The 13,647-nt window shown below is 48.4% G+C and overlaps 1 protein-coding gene across 1 annotated transcript in view; it reads left to right on the top strand.

Moving 5' to 3' along the window:
- The first annotated feature begins 9,163 nt into the window (after positions 1–9,163).
- The window catches only part of bach2b (BTB and CNC homology 1, basic leucine zipper transcription factor 2b), a 20,905-nt gene continuing 16,421 nt past the window's right edge, over positions 9,164–13,647 (top strand). The window contains 1 exon segment of the mRNA XM_067242431.1: positions 9,164–9,406. Coding sequence (XP_067098532.1) covers positions 9,164–9,406 — 243 coding nt within the window.

Below are 13,647 nucleotides of genomic sequence, written 5' to 3'. Positions count from 1 at the left end.
ATTTGCGCATATCCAAACCATAACCTTTCAATCCGTGCCCTCGTCAATGTATTTCTTACTTGTGTGGGTAGTGTTTACGTAGGTCTGTGTCTGGTGCACACCTTGATGTGTGATTGGTTGATATCAATCTTTTTTGGGGTTTGCAATATGGAGAACAACATCTGATTTAATTTTCAGTGATGGTGCAATGACGTGTCTTTTTCCTTTTACGGCATACTAAATAAGAAATCTTGATTTAATACCACACTCTCCAAATGAGCTGTTCTGTGCAGCTACACTCGGAGGCCCAGCCCAGCCCTCCCTCTCCACACACACACACACACACGTGGGTGTTTGTAACCTCACGTCAGCTCCCAGATTAGCTCCTCTCCGCTCCGTCGGAGGGGCTGCCAGGGCTCCTCTGACCTGCTCTGAGAGAGGAGAGGAGAGGGGAGGGGAGGGGAGGGGAGGGGAGGGGAGGGGAGGGGAGGGGAGGGGAGGGGAGGGGAGGAGAGGGGAGGGGAAGGGAGTGGAGGGGAGGGGAGGGGAGGGGAGGGGAGGGGAGGGGAGGGGAGGGGAGGGGAGGGGAGGGGAGGGGAGGGGAGAGGAGGGGAAGGGAGGGGAGGGGAGGGGAGGGGAGGGGAGGGGAGGGGAGGGGAGGGGAGGGGAGGGGAGGTGATGGGGACACGGGAGCCAGCTCAGACCGGGACACTTCATGCCATGGAATGTGTGAATGTGTTGCAAACCCACCTCCCCACCAAACACACACACACACACACACAGCCTGTATAAACTGACAGCAGCGGGTGCTGTATCCAGAGCCACACACTCTCTGAATGACATATATTTATGTGACCTTATTACCTTGTGACATATAGTAATAGAGGCGGTGGAGACTGGAAAGTAGGTGATTGTTTGTCTGGTCTGAAACCATGGATTGTACAGAGTCAGTCTCTGCCTCTCTCTGCTGTGCCCCTCTTGATTCACAACATCCTGTTGACTTTATGGAGTGTTCTTCTGTGTGATCTGACTCACATGGTACATTAGTTTAGTTGTGAAGAGGAAATGCTTATATTAAAATCCAGAGATGAGACGTCTGGTCACACTGTCAGTCACCATGTAGAAACTGTGGTTTCAAAAACAAGAACTAGAGTTCAGACTGTGTTCACAAACAGGCTGATGTTTTTTTATGAATGGTAAATCAACTTTGGTGTGATAATATGTATCACTGTTGTACAATTTTCTCTGAAATATTTCTGTGTTTGCAGTTCATATCTCCATGATGATATTGTATTCATTTAGCAGACGTTTTCATCTTCAGAACAGATTTGACCCTGCAAAGTGCTCTAACCACTGAGCTCTAACCTTCCTCAATTAGGTATTTTCTTCTGCTGCTCTGGTTGTTATGGTAGACGCTCTGCCCTTTGATCTCTGTTGGAAAGACGGCTGTGGTTTGTACATCGATGCATGGATAACTCAAAGGCTACTGCTATTTAGTCTTATAGTCTATATGTGAGGGAGACGTAGGAAAATCTTTTTCACTTCCATATCAACGGATGTGTACCGTGTGCACAACCCACACACACACTTAGCGTTTGTGGGTTTGATGTGAACACACACCGGCACACACCCCCAACACACACTTAGCGTTTGTGGGTTCGACATGGGCGTTTTTTCTTTGTCACCTCTTTCCTACGGGTAGACTTTCCGTTTGTTTGTATTTTTCCATGAACAACCAAAGTTTTGTTGGCGGACAAAGTGTCAGTCACACAAAGATCCTATCTGTGTTCTTCTGTGTCTGTAAAAAAACTATTCAGAAACAAAGCCTTGCTCCCTGGTATTAGGCTCTGGTGGCGTTGCTCATGACTGCTGGACATGGGCCTCTGATCTATGGATGAACCAGTGTTTCTGTCACATGTCTGTTACCTTTCAAAACAGTCACATGACTCACTAGGCTTTCTGACCCACAAAGTGGGGAGCCATGATTCATGCAAGCTGCATTCAGCAAGGCAGAGCACCAAATACTGGGACATCGCTGTCACACGCACGCACGCACAGACACCCACCCACACACTTGCATGCACAGATGCACTCGGCAACACATCGTGAGACATGATACAGTTGACAAGGCTGGGGGTTTGGAGTAGCTTGGAGATGACTGGATCTGTTCAGATGTCCCTCTGAGGTAACGACACGGGCTGTGTGCTGGAACACGTTAGTGCCGGGAAACTTAACTTGACTTTAGGTCAGGAAGTCGTGTGGTTAAAATGTTGCTGTGTTGTTGTTTTGTGATGCCGGGCTCCAAGCCTCGAGCCCGTTTTGTGAAGCCGTCCCTGCTGAGTAACATCACCTCAAAACCTCTGAAAGGTTGAAATGCCTGCTTGTAAATGTCGGATTTACACCGCTTGACACTCCTTTTTCACTTGATAGTCTACCGTCTGTCGGTACTGCCGTGTCAACATAGTACATCCAGTTGTCTTTGATATTGTACTGTTGTTTGTAATTATTTCTGTTAGAGGGGTGAAATCCCTGGCGGCGGGGGGGGGATCTTTCATATTGATTCACGTGGTTAAGGTCGTGGTGCTCCTCAGTGAGGGGAGAGCTTCTAATTGGAAGGCTGGCAGTTCTCGGAGAACGTTTGTGTTCGTCCACATGCCTACCTCTCTCTCCCCCTGTGAGCTGAGAGACAGGGAGACAGACTCATCACTGTCAGGCTGGAGCTCTGTGGCCTGGACTTCAGAGCCTCAGGAGGGCCCTGGGGGCTCATCACAGTCAGAGAGGCTCAACACCAGAACACCTGGCCAGGCCCAAGTGAAGGACACACTTGTTGACGTCGGTTTGCAGATCCACCTGGGTCTGGCTCAGAGTGTAGTTTGGTTTGGCTGTCTCCCTGTTCTGGTCTACCCAAGCTGTCAGTTCAGAGCAGGACACTTCATCAGCTCCAGATGGAATCCCATGCATAAATATTTCAGGTTCAGGGAGAGAAAATTGATAATTTGCTGGTTTTGCTCCGGCCAAGGATCGAAGTGTGGGGAGAGGAAGTATTGATTTTTGTCCGGCTGACGGGCTGTGGATCCATTTGCAGATTGAGTTAGGTTTAATGAACCCACGCGGAGCCTGGCTGGACTCTGTGTCAGCGGCGCTGGGCTCACCTTCAGGCCTCCCTCCCGACGGTAGGCCTGTTTCACCGCTCATCAGATCAGCCTCTTCTGTAAACACCGTCACCAGGCGCTGTTTACACACTCCATAAACTGTGTGTGTGGGATATGATCCTACTGTGCATGCACTGCTCATTTGACATGAACCGTCATTAGCGAGGAATGTATCGATGGTTGGTTCCGATCTGAATGGTTCCAAACCCGGAGACACCGAACACAAAATGCTTTTAGGATGTTACATTACATTTTACATTTAGTCATTTAGCAGACGCTCTTATCCAGAGCGACTTACAGTAAGTACAGGGACATTCCCCCGAGGCAAGTAGGGTGAAGTGCCTTGCCCAAGGACACAACGTCAGTTTGCATGACCGGGAATCGAACTGGCAACCTTCGGATTACTAGCCCGATTCCCTCACCACTCAGCCACCTGACTCCCCATGCTGTTAATCTGGATGATGCTGTTGAACCTGGGTGTTTAGAGGAGGCCTTCTCCTCAGAAGCTGCGTGCGCTCTGTAGGCCTAAAGGGCTACAGATGGTTTGTGTGTCTAACATCTCTGCCTTTACTTCGCAATCTCTGTCTGGATCAATATCAGCACCTTGGTGACCTCTGAAAGCCAGAGGGTCACGTAGTCGGGCCTTCTCTACGAGGCTGAGGGTGGACGAGACACTGATGCCTTAGGCCTTTCTGTGGTCAGAGTCCCCACTGAAAAATCTGCCTTCTCTACTCCTAGGCTACACGTCCATTGTGTCTCGCTTTTTCTCTCTCTCCCCCTCTCTCTCTATATATTTATATCTCTCTTCCTCCCTCTCAAAAACAGATCGTCAGAAACAAATAGTCTGTTCTTAATAGCCATGAAAACATCTAAGGTCAGATGAAGGCTACACTTGACACTCCATTATCATTCTGATTCTCTGTTGGTGCTTTTATATAGTGATCCCTGCTTAATCAATCCCCTTTCCACAGGCTCCTGGTGGTGATATTCTATAATGAGCCATTAACAGTTTTCTGATGAGGACGGCAGTTTGGATGAGAACAAACTGCCACCATGGGGGTGATTATCACAGATCGTGCTGAATATTAATGAGGCTGTTTTGTCCAGCATATGACTGCTGTTGACTGAGGACCATTTTGCTAGATTTTTCCACCACCTCAAGGGTTCTCTGCATAATAGTCCTACATTTTGCACCATGAAAAGATTCTGTCATTAATCTGCACAATTAACTTACCTAAAGCCCCAGACCAAATCCGTTTAACAGTCTGAGGGAATAATTACCTCAATGGCAGCTAGAGTCTGGAGTAAAGGAACCCAACATGTGATTGTAATTTCAATGCAAAATGTAATAGATTTAATATAGCAGTTTAATAAATTAAAATTACACAAGTCCCTGCAGGAGGTAAGCAGAATGCTATTACTCCCTGTGGGAGAGTAATAATATGTTGTACTGCTGAGAGGAATTGTGAATCTGAGAATAATGAAATGAGGGAATTGCTAGTTTAAGTATTATAAGATCTTGTCTGACTAAATGGATTCATTCATGAGGACCCGAGTCCAAAACAACCTTTTACGTTGCAGGATGGTAAAGAGCAAGGCAATATTATGTTAAACCAAGAGGTTAATAGATGATCGATATGTTTATCATGAAAATATACAGTAGGTGATTTTGAAGTTTCACCCGTCCATAGATTTCTCCTTTGATCAAAATACGGTGTCATCGTTTATACTTTTCCTGGCATTCCCAGAATGTGTTACTCAGGCTGAATTTGACAATAGTAATTAAACTCATTCTCATCCTAGCTGTAATAGCGGACATCTGGAGACAGCTCTGCTCTCCCTGATGGAGAGATCCTGCTTCTCTCCATCTGCTTAGTCCTGTTTACGAGGAGCTGCCACGAGGGGAGATTCCACTTTTTATTTTTTCTTCATAACAAAATCTTTCCGTGGTAGAAACGATCCCATTTGTGACCCTCTTGTTAGTCACCACGTAGCCTCGTTTCTGCTGACCTGTGAGCTGCTTACATCAGCATCTGCTAGATTGTTGCACAAGGACAATCTAATGATGAAAAACATCAACCTCTGTCTGCATAGTCACAATAATGAATGATGTGGAAATAATGTGAATTCTCCATTAAAGGGGTTTAATGAAAAGCCTTTGGAGTGTACTCTGTCTCTGAATGTAGATTCATACCAGTGAGTCATTGGAACAAGAGCATTTGTCACAGAGACCCATGATTAATACCCACTGGAGCTTTGATGTAATGAGCCAGTGAATCTGATTCTGTTTCAGCGCGGCTGAAGGGAAATGTCTCAGAGCACGCTTGACTGGCATTTGCAGACGGTCTTAGGGGCCCAGCGAAGCCCCTCCTTCACAAGAAACGCAGGACTTCAAAGGACAACTGTCACGAGCAACTTAGCTTACCGAAAAACACATGTAGGCCTGCAAGGTGACGGAGAGAATGGGAGGAGCGAATGTTGAGGGAACATTTAGACTGAGACCTGTTCCTTTGTGTGGTTTCCAAGGACGTGGCTCATGCCGACATGCTTACTGCGGAAACGTCTGGGATCGTACAGTACATCTAAGGGATTGCGTTGTCATGGCATCCGGGGGCGTGAGGGAGGGGGGTGATGCTCGGGTTTCTGACGGTAGTCACGTGATCTCTCTCCTGACGTGAGTGCAGCTCTGTAGGCTTTGTTCTATTCAGATACTCCCCCACCCTCACCCCATCCCCCACCCCCAGCCCATCCCCCATCACGTCCCCCATCCCCCAGCCCAGCCCCCACCGCCCTCCTGATCCTCCTCCAGCCTGCAGGTCCCTCCACATCACTCCTAAGAGACAGGGAGGAGGCGGGGGAGGGTACACATCATGATGCTGTCCCTTTCCTTCTCCCTCAGAGACTCTGAGCTACGAAAATCATCCCCTCGGAGAAGACTCAAATCAAAAATGTTATCTAGTATGGTCCAGTATGGATTTAAACGCGACAAAAAATGATATATATTTTTTACTCTGTTGTTTTGGGATTTAGGCCTCTATGAACATGTCAGTGAGCGTACCTCGTCCATAGCGGAAGTTGAAGTGACAGTTCACAGCTGGGCACGGAGGAGACTTTTTCCGCAGGCGCTTCTTGCGTGAAACCTTGTGACAGTGAGGCTTGGATGAAATATTAATAGTAATGAAACAGTTGTCACCATTCTCTCCGACTCCATTCAAACGGGAAGGCCATCGTGGCAAGCTGCAATCACGGAGATATAAAGAAGGGAATGTGTGAATATAGTATGTGGTTGTGTGTGCTGCTAGCAGATTATTTGTGCCCGCACAGTGACACACGTGCGCATATGTAGCCGGTGTCGGTCGGTTAAACTTACTCCTCAGGTATGTATACAGCCAGGCCACCCGCGCCAGCGAATCGCTAGTTTTTCGTTGTCGTAGCTGGTAGTGGTCGCACTGGTTACCACGTCTGTTACACATACATCAGGGCAGAGCTGGGTTAACATTGGGCTAAGCAGACCTGCAGCAGACATCTACACTCCCTACTCAGGCATGATAGGTACCGCAGGGAGAGGGGCGCTAACTCATCTCCAGCCATATTAGTCTTGTTAATCAGCCTCCCTCAGATCAGCTTCGTCGCTCCAGGGGAACGAGCCGCTAGAGCCCTCGAGTCAGCCCGGTTGACAAGTGTCGAAAATTCATCAACACACTGCGCTTTTGATCAGAGCAGGGAGTGTAGTCACAAAGCCGGTTAGCTGCATCGCTTGTAGAAAAAAGAATGAAAAAAAGCTGCTGTAGAAAAATATCCCCTTGAAAGACGGAACAAAAAAAATGACGACTGCCAAGTTTTGCATCCCTCAGCAATTCTAATCAGAATGCAACCGTAACCATCTATTTTGTGGTGCGTGTGTCTGTGAGTGTGTCTGTGGGTGTGTGTGTTTGCGTTTACTAGATCATCCTTTTATTTTTCCTCTACTGTGAAAAGACATCCTAAAATCCTAGCAGGGCAAAATGCACATTCCAGAGCAGAAATAGCATGTTTGGATGGTTGTGAACCTTACAACCACATCTGGAAACATTATTCTTGGAAGACAGCTCATTATCCAACCAAGACAACAATAACATGTTTTGTTGGAAATCATAAGACCTAAACAATAATTGGTCTGTCCAGACCAGAGTGCTTCCAGAACTGCCCCCACAGTGGTCCTGTCATGCAGAAGCAGGGTTAGGAGTCTGGACCCAGCGATAGCCACTACAGGCAGTCACGTCAACATTAGATTTGTTTATTAATACCTGCAGTGACAAGCTAGCTGAGCAGTCCCTTCATCAAGTGAGTCAGACTGACAGGCAATCGCTAACGGAGAACATTAGAGGAAGACGTTCATGACATCTTTGACTTGACATGTTCAACATGAGCTAAAATGATGACCTGAAGCTTAATCGGTAACTCAAGTCCACCTGCGTCTTAAATAAGACTCCTCCACTATCTTACCTTGTCCACTTCCACTTGGATTACAGCGCTTTTCTATTTCTGTGGAGATGTTTCCATTTGCTTGAGTGAAGTCTCCATTTTGACACGGGAGAAGGGGGGGGGGAGGCTTCCCCTCTGAAGTAGTGGGGAGTCAGGTGGCTGAGCGGTGAGGGAGTCGGGCTAGTAATCCGAAGGTTGCCAGTTCGATTCCCGGTCATGCCAACTGACGTTGTGTCCTTGGGCAAGGCACTTCACCCTACTTGCCTCGGGGGAATGTCCCTGTACTTACTGTAAGTCGCTCTGGATAAGAGCGTCTGCTAAATGACTAAATGTAAATGCAAGTAGTGAGCTGGAGGATACAAGAAACAGGATCTACTAACTGACTGGAGCCAAACCTCCCAAAAGAAGCACAGTGTCAAAAGGTCATTCAAAGCATTTCATGGTCAAAAGGGTTCAATGTAACTGATCAGTGAATTTACAAAGTGTTCTGTGTTCAGACAGTCAAGCAGGGCAGTCTGGTAAACCAACCCTGGACAAAGTAGGGTAGCAAAGTGTATGAGCAAAGTCTCAGAGGAAAGTTAGCTGTGTTCCTGTCACAGCTGGGGTGACAGAGGAGATGGTTTGGCAGGGTTACTCGTGGAAACACTTCCAGTTCCCAGTACAGGACTTCTGAGGACCTGTGTGTTTTTAAAAGAGAACGTCGTAGGCATACAACTCAGCCCTCACCAGGGGAGGGAGCGGGGAACGTCCGGAGCTGTTGGATGTGTTCGTTTCACAGCTCCAAAACCAAGCTGCTGTTCACGTTGTTTTGCTTTGATTATTATAAAGCTCTGCTCAAAGTGTTCTACTAGCGCCTCTCGTTCGGCACAGACCGAGAAAGTGTGCAAACCGAGATAAAGACGTTCCTCTTTAGAAAACCTGTCTTTTCAATTATCTTCACTCACACAGTTTAAAAACATTCCGAATATATTGAAATTGCGAATTTGACGCTTGAGCAACTGACTGTGCATGTGGAGGAGGAAGCGCTTCAGTTCAAGGACCAAAGCCAAATTTCAGGCTTCCAGGAGCTTAAACTAAGAAACCTGTAAAGACGCCACATTCCCTCTGCAACAGACAGAGGGCGAGGGGGGTATTTGTTTGTTCTTCAGTCTTCCTTCACGTGGCTCTCGCTTGATACAAACATCTGTGGGCATTCCGGGACTCCCTTCAGGGTTTCTGTGAAAAGAAGTTGGTTACGCGTTACATATTTTTTTGATTGTTTGAATTGGTTTGAACAGTTTGAGAGAGTGTGTGTGTGTGTGTTGTATATAGGAGGCTCTGTAGAGAGCCTGTGAGTTCGAACGGGGTAAGGTTTAACAGACGAGCGTCGGACCACATGTGCGTGCGCATGTTGGGGAAGAGAGACCGTGGATCTAGGAGGAGGTGGTCATGGTTTATGTGTTGAATCATGGGGCTGTGCTGGGGCTGGCAGTGAGCTGATGTCAGCCCAGAGGTATGTGCTGGCTGGCTGGGCTGCACTGTAAACTGACCCCCCTCTGTTGTGCTTCTATTTCCAGGGTGTGGGCGGAATGTCCGTGGATGAGAATCCTGGAGCCTCCATGTATGTGTATGAGTCGACGGTTCATTGTACCAATATCCTCCTGTGCCTGAATGACCAGCGGAAACAGGATATCCTGTGCGATGTGACCGTCCTGGCGGAGGGCAAGGAATTCCGTGGGCACAGGGCTGTCCTGGCCGCCTGCAGCGAGTACTTCTTGCAGGTGCTGGTGGGACAGGCGGAGAATGGGTTGGTCGTTACCCTACCAGAGGAGGTATGTACCTGACGCGGCAACACCCTGTCTCAGCACATTCCACACCTCTGGTGTGGCTCTTTACACGGCTTCAACAGCTATCCTGTAATATTGTTCACTGTAATGCCTGTGATCTCTTCACCGTCGAGCCTGGAGTGTCTGTTCTGCCTTCTCAAAGAGGATGGATGACATTGCTAACAGTGTTTTAATTTGGCTAGTGATAGCTGTGGGGTGGTGATGTTTGAGAGGTGCTAGGAACAGAGCTGGTGAGAGAATGGAGGCCCTGGTTTGCCAATTATCACCCTTTTGCTGGCGTCTGTTCTGCCTCCGTCCACTCTCCCACCTTCCCTCCCCCTCCCATCCCACCCTCCCCCTCCCATTCTCTCTCCCACCTTCCCCTCCCCCTCCCATCCCGTCTCCCACCTTCCCTCCCCCTCCCATCCCCTCTCCCACCTTCCCCTCCCCCTCCCATCCCCTCTCCCACCTTCCCTACCCCTCCCATCCCCTCTCCCTTCCTCCCCCTCCCATCCCCTCTCCCACCTCCCCCTCCCATCCCCTCTCCCACCTCCCCCTCCCATCCCCTGTCCCTCTCTCCCCATCCCCTCCCCCTCCCCCCACCCTCCTCTGTAACTCATACCTCACCCCTTCAAAGCTAGCCACCACCGCACACACATACGTCACTTCTCCACTGACGTATTCATGTCACACACTCACTTTCAAATTGAGCACGCACACACACACACGCAGTGTGCACAAACATGTCTGCACGCACGCATACTTACACATGCATACATGTGCCAACAAAACTGGGGCAAACACCACATGTGTGAAGGAGAGCTGTTCTTCCTAGAAGGGGGCGAGCATTAATAAGGAAACGCCTGTCAAAAGACTTTGTCACCACGCCGACTGGAGAAGAGTCATCAGCATCACCATGGAGATCAGTCCTTTTCTGTCTTATATAAAATTAGCATTGTGTGCTTTTTCTCTCTCCCTAACTCAAGAGAACTACTGCAGGGAACGGTTCCCCAGCCCTCAAAGCAGAATCCCTTTCATTCACTGTTTCTGCCCATGAATAAACCATGAGCTGCTGGGGTTTTCAGGTGCATGTGAGTGTGGAAAGTGACCTCTTTCAACAGGACCCTCTTTCTGTAATGTGTCAGGGAAAGGGTGACTCTTGTTGGGATTCCAACCAAATCTCTTGTCCCTTCATCCTGCTGCTTTAAATATGACAGGATAACAGGAAAGCATATCCAAGCAAATACACAGCGTATCATAACATGATGAAAGGAACGTCTTTGGAGCTATTGTGAGAAAAATGTGCACCTAATCTAATCTAGTTCCCTCGCTAAACTATTATACTGTGCGTTCATCATGCAGAAATGATGAAGCTTCTACATTAAAAGTTCTCAATAAGTATGTGAATATACAAAATGTGTACAGTTTAAGTACACTTACAATTGTGTAAAAAATATATAAATGTAATGAAAATGTAACAAGCTCTCATTTCAAACATTTAAATTAGACTTAAACAACTTTTTCCGCTTGGGATAACGTTTTGCTATTACCAGTGAGGCTCTGCCTTCTCTGTCCCCTTGTGAGGAGATAACATCTCTGTCACCCTGTCTAGACACGGCACTGTCTTCAAATTGAGGAATGTCCGTCGTTTCCAGTCATCACTCAGGTTTACCTGTCGTGCTGGTCTGACTAACTTGCAGTGACAAGAGCCCGTTTCTCTGTACCTGAGCCCTGTGAGAGACTCGTCTGTGTGGAGGGGCAGGGGCGGTCAGAGAGCCTTCGACCCCAGCCAGGCGGCAGCGTCACGGGCCTCCAAGGCTCGGTCAGCTGGGCAGAGCTCTCTGGGACACAGGCTGCTGGTCAGGAGCCAGGAAGCTCTACTGAAGGATGCCACCGATGTGTAACAAAAGGAATGATTGCCACATGCAAGGAGGAAACAGGGAGGGGGGAGAGAGGGAGTGAGAGAGAGAGAGGGGAGGAAAGAGAGAGGGAGTGAGAGAGACAGAGGGGAGGAAAGAGAGAGGGAGAGGGAGAGAGAGGGGAGGAAAGAGAGAGGGAGAGAGAGAGGGGAGGAAAGAGAGAGGGAGAGGGAGAGAGAGAAAAGCACAGATGAAATGTGAAACAAAGACTCTTGAAACCACCCCCTCCTCCCTCTTCCTCCATCTTTCCTCCCAGATGACCTCGTTACCCCGGAGGTTCAGGGGGCCGTCTCAGGTTAGTGACATCATCATCATGTCACTGCGGTTTCAGAGAGGGAGCTTGTTAATCAAGCCTTTGTTGAGAGAGAATCTGATCATGAGAACCAAACAGTCCTGTCTTGTCTCCCTACAGCCACCCTGCCCTTAACCAGCAAGGGGGAGGAAGATCAGGGACTCAGGGTTAGTTTTAAAAGGTGAAGGCTACACTCATGCACTACATAAGAGCACTTCTCTACATCACTTAAATCGCCAGCAGGGACAAAGGGTGATTCATAGGGGGCCAATGTGACACCGATGTGATTGTTGCGGCGGTTTCTCAAACAAAGAGCCCTCCACTGGAGAGGAGCTGGCAGGGAGGGTCGGCTCCCATTGCAGCTCTCTCTTGTGATGAAACTGGGTGTAAGAGTCTGATTCACTCTGACTGGGACTGTGACTGAGCTGTCACATCACCTCCACACTCCCCAAGCACACCCTCAACAAGCCTCCACTGTGAAAAAGTGGAATAAAAGAAATCATTGGATGATCTCATTCCTATACTGGATGTAGCGTGACTATTTTCCTTTGTATTGTACAAGGAAACTAATTCACTTGGGATCATTTAAATGATTGCGTGGACTGAATACGTTCAAATATTCATTCATACAGTTGCTGGTTTGCTCTACACTTGTTTGCGCATTCCTGTTTGACCTCAGCTTGGGAAATCTCTGTCTGGCCTGGAAAGACCCAGACTGGAGTGTGATTGAATCCAGACCAGAGCAGGGGGAGGAGAAGGAAGCTGTGCTCTGCTCTGGTAGACTCTTTACAAACAGGAGAGGCCAGCCTGTGATTCAGCAGACTGAGGGAGTTTGAACACACACACCTCAGACCACCTCCTGTTTGTTAGCTTTTCTCTCAGTCATGACCACAGATGGTGTCTTGAGGAGTAGCGTCACATATGTGAGTTTTCGAAAGTGGGCACTACAGCGAATATTGAACATTTCCGATAGACAAAAAGTACACGACAAACGCTTTAGTATGGCTTCAGAAGGCTAGCAAGTAACATTAGCATGGTAGTAGCGTTGCTACGAGTATAATTCTAGGTCATTTAGCCCGGCAGCTAACTAAGCTAGCTATCTACTGTATCGGAAAAATTACTTACGCTGTGGGGACCATTGGAAATATTTGAAACTCACTAATGGGTTTGAATGAGTTAATAAGGAAAGGAGTTAAGGAAAGAGAAAAGGACCTAGAAAAGGACCTAGACGGCATTCCCATTTCTTTGAATTTAACACCCAGGTCTGAAAGTCTTGTTGCAGCAGTTCCTACTGTTAAGAGCGAGAGGGAGAGTTTAGCTAGCAGGCAACGGGAGGGGAGAGAAAAAGTAATGTGATTGGTCAAATCTAGGCATTGACGATGCGTGTCGTCGTCCCCCCCAGCCTTAAGCGATAGCTGGCCGGGTCGGGATCTGATCATCTTCGGGTTTACAGGACGAGAGGAAATGGCAGCCGGTTGACATAGGCTCCTGATGGCCCTCCCTGTTTATCACATGTTCCCGGCTTATTAGACAGATGGCAGGAGCATGCAGACTCACCCCAAAGAAGGTGGGGCCTGGAGGGGGAGGAGGGCGGAGGTGAGAAGACAATACCCCCTGCTGTGAAGGATGGTGTTCTCACACACACACACACACACACACACACACACACACACACACACACACACACACACACACACACACACACCCCTGGTCCAGGCAGGGGGTACTCTGATCTACAAGGGCATGTCTCAGATACTAAGCTGACAGGTGAGATACAGGCTCTTTGTCTGGATGGGCAACTGAATCACCTTGGGTCTCCCATCCAGTGCTATCCTGTGGAGAGTCTGTCGAGTGATCTGGGTGTGTTTACAGGTCTCTTTGTTTAACCCTCTCGGCACAGACGAGTAGCCACTAGCTGGCGTGGGGGCTCCTTCAGCGCCCAGGGTGTCCGAAAGCGGAGGAGAAGTCGCAGTGAACACGTCTGTTTCCACAGAAACAAAGAGCCCTCAGTGGAACGAGAAGGGGCTTTTAGTGTG

Source organism: Osmerus mordax, chromosome 8 (genome assembly GCF_038355195.1).
Source record: "Osmerus mordax isolate fOsmMor3 chromosome 8, fOsmMor3.pri, whole genome shotgun sequence".
Lineage (NCBI taxonomy): Eukaryota > Metazoa > Chordata > Actinopteri > Osmeriformes > Osmeridae > Osmerus > Osmerus mordax.
The sequence above is the reverse complement of the archived record's forward strand: the minus strand, read 5'-3'. Positions and strand labels throughout refer to the sequence as shown.